This window comes from Phytophthora cinnamomi, assembly GCF_018691715.1.
Source record: "Phytophthora cinnamomi strain GKB4 chromosome Unknown Contig84, whole genome shotgun sequence".
Lineage (NCBI taxonomy): Eukaryota > Oomycota > Peronosporomycetes > Peronosporales > Peronosporaceae > Phytophthora > Phytophthora cinnamomi.
In genome coordinates, this window is record NW_027151017.1 from 348696 (window position 1) to 355422 (window position 6727).

At 51.7% G+C, this 6727-nt stretch overlaps 3 protein-coding genes across 3 annotated transcripts; 2 read left to right on the forward strand and 1 right to left on the reverse strand.

The window, feature by feature from the left end:
- Positions 1-55: 55 nt before the first annotated feature.
- Positions 56-1671, forward strand: IUM83_18418 (26S protease regulatory subunit 6A; the record flags this gene model as incomplete). Its single annotated transcript, XM_067943417.1, has 5 exons — positions 56-895; positions 965-1156; positions 1241-1322; positions 1413-1474; positions 1546-1671. 5 exons carry the CDS (start codon positions 56-58, stop codon positions 1669-1671), a joined length of 1302 nt encoding a protein of 433 aa, XP_067784856.1.
- Positions 1672-1969: 298 nt separating this feature from the next.
- On the forward strand, positions 1970-3580 carry IUM83_18419 (putative potassium/sodium hyperpolarization-activated cyclic nucleotide-gated channel; the record flags this gene model as incomplete). Its single annotated transcript, XM_067943418.1, has 5 exons — positions 1970-2089; positions 2165-2236; positions 2303-2893; positions 2978-3055; positions 3134-3580. 5 exons carry the CDS (start codon positions 1970-1972, stop codon positions 3578-3580), a joined length of 1308 nt encoding a protein of 435 aa, XP_067784857.1.
- Positions 3581-5095: 1515 nt separating this feature from the next.
- IUM83_18420 (putative high-glucose-regulated protein) lies at positions 5096-5984 on the reverse strand (the record flags this gene model as incomplete). Its single annotated transcript, XM_067943419.1, has 3 exons — positions 5096-5287; positions 5352-5583; positions 5668-5984. 3 exons carry the CDS (start codon positions 5982-5984, stop codon positions 5096-5098), a joined length of 741 nt encoding a protein of 246 aa, XP_067784841.1.
- Between the last annotated feature and the right edge of the window lie 743 nt (positions 5985-6727).

Here is a 6727-nt window from a genome sequence, read left to right on the forward strand (position 1 = left end):
GAGGATTCAACAGCTCCAGTAGGCGAAAGAAGGCGACACCAGCACTATCGATAGTATGAGCGGACTCGAGTCGTCGGAGATCTGGGGCGCGGACGAGGGCCTGGACCCGGAGATCCTGCTCATGTCGAACGAGGAGCTGCGGCAGCGCATCCGGCTGCTGGACAACGACATCCGCATCATGCGCAGCGACATCCAGCGCATCAACCACGAGAGCAACTCGCAGCGCGAGCGCATCAAGGAGAACAACGAGAAGGTGAAGCTCAACAAGCAGCTGCCGTACCTGGTGGCCAACGTGGTGGAGGTGCTGGAGCTCGAGGACGACGAGGACGAGCAGGACGGCGCCGCCACGGACGTGGACGCGCAGCGCAAGGGCAAGAGCGCCGTCATCAAGACGAGCACGCGCCAGACCATCTTCCTGCCCATCCCGGGCCTCGTGGACTCGACGACGCTGATCCCGAACGACCTGGTGGGCGTCAACAAGGACAGCTACCTGATCCTGGAGAAGCTGCCGAGCGAGTACGACTCGCGCGTCAAGGCCATGGAGGTGGACGAGAAGCCCACGGAGGAGTACAGCGACATCGGCGGCCTGGACAAGCAGATCCAGGAGCTCGTGGAGGCCGTGGTGCTCCCCATGACGCACAAGGAGCGCTTCGAGGCCATCGGCATCCTGCCGCCCAAGGGCGTGCTGCTGCACGGGCCCCCGGGCACGGGCAAGACGCTGCTGGCGCGCGCCTGCGCCAAGCAGACGGACGCCATCTTCCTCAAGCTGGCAGCCCCGCAGCTGGTGCAGATGTTCATCGGCGACGGCGCCAAGCTCGTGCGGGACGCCTTCGAGCTGGCCAAGGAGAAGTGCAAGGACGAGAACCGCGGCGGAGCCATTATCTTTATTGATGAGGTGGGTCGTGTCATGTGCAGTGGTCGAGTCTATAGCGACTGACTTGTTGGCGGCTTGTGCGTTTTGTAGCTGGATGCCATTGGTACGAAGCGATTCGGCGGCGAGCAGTCGGGCGACCGTGAGGTGCAGCGCACGATGCTGGAGCTGCTGAACCAGCTGGATGGCTTCACGAACAACACGAAGATCAAGGTGATCGCTGCCACGAACCGTCCCGACGTGCTGGACCCCGCTCTCCTCCGTTCCGGACGTCTGGATCGCAAGGTTTGTAAAAAAGAACACGGTTGATTGGTCAGGTTGTTCTGGGGGGACCAAGTAGACTGACGAGCTTGGGCTGTTTACTTGCAGATTGAGCTGCCGCACCCGACGGAAGAAGCGCGCGCTCGTATCCTGCAGATCCACTCGCGTAAAATGAACGTTGACACAGAAGGTACGCTATGAAAGTTAGCCGAGGCACGGTATTCCCCGAACTGTGATTAATCTTCTCGTTCAACTATGCTACTTGCTATGCAACTTACAGACACTAACTTCGACGAGCTGGCGCGTTCGACCGACGACTTCAATGGCGCACAGCTGAAGGCGGTACGTATTTCGAAGTTCCTGTGCCCCAGCCGTAAACTTGATCACCTAATGATTGTTGTATTTTGCTGTAGGTTTGCGTGGAGGCTGGTATGCTGGCACTGCGTCGCGAAAGCAACGTGATCAAGCACGAGGACTTCATGGAGGGCATTTCTGTTGTAGCAGCCAAGAAGAAGGCTACCCTGCAATACTACGCTTAGAAAGGGCCTCGTGGACCACCAAAATCGAAGTACTCTGCAAATGAAGCGTTTGATTTTCGATGAAGATGTTTCGAGGATAGTTGTAGGTGGGATTCGTTCGCCGCAGTAGTGAAGGTCGTTATGTTTTCGCATTGGCACACGGGAGTTTCCCAGGTGAAGCGCCGTTTAAAATTGTATTTCAGTGCTGAAGTGCGGTGTCTCAGATGCCCACTTGGAGGCAATTGGACCCCGCGCCGACGACGCCATCACAACGAGGGGCATCCTGTCAAATTATCACGTCGGCGAGTGAGCAGGAAGCATGGCGGACTCCAAGACCATTCAGCTGGATGAAAAGTCCTTACCTCCCAATGCACCGGAACTACGCAGTGTGCCTAAAAAGAAGTCGTATGATCAAGCAAAGGTGAACGACAGCATTCAGGTTCGTCAATTGCTTTAAACGAGATCGCCTCTTTCGCTGACTTGTTTGTTATGCGTGTGATATCCTTTACGCCAGCAATTAGTACGAAAAAGCTCAGCTCATCTTTTGCAAATGCTTGATGCGAGCAAACCATCACCCCCTGAGCTGGTAAGGAAGTGAACGACATACTACCAACCTCGCATTAAATAACCATCGCTATGCATGCTGATGCAGGATCTCGATCTTGATACCTTCTACTATTCGCGATTGCGTCGTCGCACCCAATTTGCTCAGCAAATCAGCAATACTCTGTTGGCCGCAGGAATTCCTACGGATGCCGCTGCTGCTGGTGCCGAGGAAGCAGCAAGTCCCAGCAAAAAGCGTGCCATCGGCATGACGCTATCTCCCGGAGAGGAGTATGAAAATTACCAGAAAGTGCAATCCACAATGGGGGAAGAACGCATAATTGAGGATGACATGGATGCAGTACGACCGGACGGTGACGACGATGATGAAGACGAAGTACCGTTGCCTCCCATTGCGTCAAATGCGAAGGGCCCATCGCCCAGTCAATCAAAAACAATTAAGGCTAAAACGGCTAGTGACGATGTAGCCGAGCGTGACGAATTAAGACGAGCTGCTGGTATTACGATTCGAGCTGCCCCGTCTCGGAGAAACGTAGCGCTTCATACGGAACGGACGATCCGTGGTAAGGAAGACCTGGCACGTCCAACTACTCGAATGATAGACCCACTCGGCCGCTTTCGTCTGCTCTGGGATTTACTTAGTATCAGCTTCATCTTTTACAACGCGATCGTTTTACCGGTGAGTGAACCCCAGTAAGCTCGACATCTTAGCTAGAGGCCAACTTCTTAACCCCACTTGCCGTTTGGTACGTTGTTCATCCAGTTTAAGGCATCATTCGACGTGAACGCTGCAGACAACCCGTTCGACACATTTCTCGACGTATTTTTTCTTGTTGACATTGTACGCCTTGAGCAGATATCTACGTGTGTGTCCATTGAAGCCGGGATTAAAGAGTGTGTTGTTGCGTGGTAATGGTAGATTCTGACCTTTAACACAGCCATCGAGAAGGATGGATCCATTCGCTACAATCGTCGACTGGTAGCTGAGCGCTACCTACGTTCGTGGTTCGTGATAGATCTGATTGCGGCACTACCATACGGGTATATTTTCACTGAAAACGGCAACTATAGCGCACGATTGCGGAAGTCTATCAAGCTGCTGCGGCTCATCCGATTACTGCGGCTGCTTCGCATATCACGTATCCTGCGGCGCATCCAGAATGCTGTTTTTATTCGATCAACTCTCAGCTCCCTCATGAAGTATTGCCTCATGGTGGTCTTCATCAACCACTGGTTCAGTTGTACATTCCATGCCATTGGAACCTCAGACATCGAACATAGTTGGATCGAAGCCGCGGGGCTTGAAGATGCTAGCATATGGGATCGCTATGTCGCCGCACTATACGTCTCCGTTCAGACACTGTAAGGGGCTTGCTTACCTGATTTGTGCAGCTTGATGCTAAGATTTGCCGTTTGTTCATGCAGGTCCACAATTGGCTTCGGAGACATATCTGCTCAAAATCCAAACGAGCGATTGTTCTGCATCTTCGCTATGATTGTTGGCGGAGGCATTTTTGCCTATGGAATTACTAATGTGAGGAAGCCGCTGTCATTATCAACGTTGAGATTAATCCACTTACTCACTATCTGTATTCCCAGATCGTGGAACTCGTATCCAGTTTGACGATTCAGGAAACACTCTTTCGACAAAAGATTGACGAAGTAAATGAGTACATGACTGCACGCGAGCTGCCTGTGAAGCTTCGGATGGAGATACGAGAATTTTATCACAACACACGGCAATCGCGTGAAAGCAAGCTGAATTCAGAGCAGCAAATTCTGAACGACCTGTCGTCCAAGCTGCGCTCAAAGATTGCTTTGAGCATTAACGACCAATTTCTCCGCAAATTTCCCTTCTTCATAGGCAGCGAGCCCAATTTTTTGATGGAACTCGCATTAAACATGCGTGTAATTCATTTTGCTCCGCTCGAAGACGCTATAATTGAAGGAGAAATCGGACACGAAATGTTTTTCATCTTCCGTGGCGCTGTAGAAATCGTCAAGAAGAACGAGCGGGTTGGAGTTCTTGGGGAGAATCAATACTTCGGAGAAATGGCTATCCTCAGCCCCGACAACCGCCGTACAGCCACCGTGCGCACACTTTGCTTTTGCGAGCTTCGAATGCTCTCTCGCGCTCGGTTTCTTGAGGCACTGGCGCTGTTTCCGGCGATGCAGTCCAAAATGGCGCAAATTGCCCAAGGCCGTGCGAGCCAGGAGTCGGTCAATGAGAAGCTGAAACAAAAGTTTTCTCAGTTCAGCGGGAGCAACATCATTGCCACAGTCACAGCAGCAGCAGCGCTCTCTCTGTCTCCCCCAGCAGCGAAACCTGAACGAAGAGTCAGCAACGCAGGGCGACTACATATTGTCACTCCAGCTCCCGATACAACAGCAGAGGCAGCGACAGCGAAGGTGGCATCAACGTCGAAGGTGGTACCAGCAGCTGTATCGGTTGCAGCGGCAACACCACCACGATTAACTTGCACATTTCAGCCTCCTTCGCCCACTCGCCAGCCTTCAGCTGCGCGGTTGCCACTGGAGCAACGGCCCTCTGAACGATTTACTTCGCACCTTCGCGCGCCAACATCAATGCGTATCAGCAGTAATGTCCGCCGAGGTTCAGCTAACCTCGGTTCCGCTGGGGTAAGTGCAGGAATGTCTATTATGATCAGTGAGGTTGCTTCGTTACTGGAGGAGGCTACTCGACGACAAGACTTACTAGTCAACCACGTGCTCAAGCTGAAGAAAGACCTGGACGCGATAGAGAAGCCTGACCGGGGCCACCTTGGCAGAGGAGCGAGTGATAACTTGTCCGATACCATTGCAAACGGTACCAAATAAGCTGTGGTGGCCGCGACTTTGAAGACCATGCCTTGCACCATTATCAGATTGATGAAAGTTCTTCTTGTTGAAGAGGAACAAGGAACGAGTCCATGTCTGCCCGGTCAGCCCCTCCCGACAAGAGCAGACCCCGTTTGCGTTCGAGTTGCTCTTGGAGCTGATCATAGTGTGCGAAATCGTCCCAAGCACTCGATCGGCTGTCGAACTCGGTGAAGATCGACAGAAACTCGTTCGCCTGCAGAGTAAACGAATTTTTCGTCAGTGCCAGTCACACGCCACCAACTACTTCTTAGCCTCACCTCCTCAAACAGCACTTCTTCACAATCACGACAGGATGTGATCGACTTTTTCGTAGGCGTGTTGCTCATCTTGACCCCCGTGAACACGTAGTTCGGCACGTCTTTGACCAGCAGCCACTCGACGTGGAAGAACCCTTCGTACTTGAGTTTCTCCCAGAGCTGGAATTGCGAGTCGGTCCGCACGCCCGACGTCATCCGAGCCACCCCATTGAAGTGCTTGGTGCCGCACACACTATACACAACGCAACACATTTCAATATACCTATTTCCCCAGTGGGATCATAACCTGATAAAAAGTCTGCGCAATCACACCAACCTGAAGAAGAACAGAACTGGCCTCACTGCAGTCAAGTCACTTTTGAAGACCTGATCCAGTAGCGCATTGTGCAACGTGGTGGTACTCCAGATGCCGAACTTGAGGCTCTTGTGGAAGTTGGCCTCGCTGAAGGACTTGAGCACGAAGCAGCGGCACGTGGCGGACGTGAACACCTCACGCACCAGCTTGGATTGCTGCGCGTTGACTGCATCCTTCTCCTCTGCATTTTCTTCATCTGATGGGTTCCCACTGTGAATGTATCGCGGCGCGAGCTTCGGCCGCCTCTTCTTCTTTCGCGTCGTAGTGCTCGTCGCCATTGCAAATTGCTGGCAGCAATTGGAAACTGTATTGCAGCATTGGGTTATGATCTTGCATAGGACAATAAACAAAATGTGTAATGGGTACAAAAAATGACTCCGTTTGTTTCGTACTTAATACAATTTAGGAGGCATAATATTTATGTTCATCAGACGAAATATCGAATTTGAAAACATATAAAAAATGTTATCGTGTACCCACTTTGAAGGCGCGTGGCGCCTGACGTCGCGCTCGACGGCAGGTACGCTGGCGTTGCGCTCGGCCGCAGAAGTGCTGAAACATGCCGCATCATAATTATACTGACCAATGCATTTGTATTTATTGTTATTTAGACAGCTACCTACTCTCGAAGTTGAGGTTGGGAACAGATAGTGGTTTAATAACTATACTACTATCGGAAATGTTTATTTTTGTTTTATGGGACCGGAGTGTTAGCTGCTCGAGGCATCACTCTCAACATCCTCCGTATCACTTGCTTGATTATTGTGAAGAAAAATGATGTCTCGTACGTTGTCGCCAGTCCGCTTGTTACGGCGAGAGGTGATGGCATTACCAGCACTTGAAAAACAGCGCTCAGATGGGACCGATGTGGCAACAACTCCAAAATATTTTCTTACTACCGGGGACAACAGCGGAAAATCACCTGCATTGGACTTCCACTGTAGTGGGTCTAACTTGACTCACTACTTTTGCTTACACGTTGCGCTTCGTGTATGAGGAAGCGTAAGTATTTATTAATTAC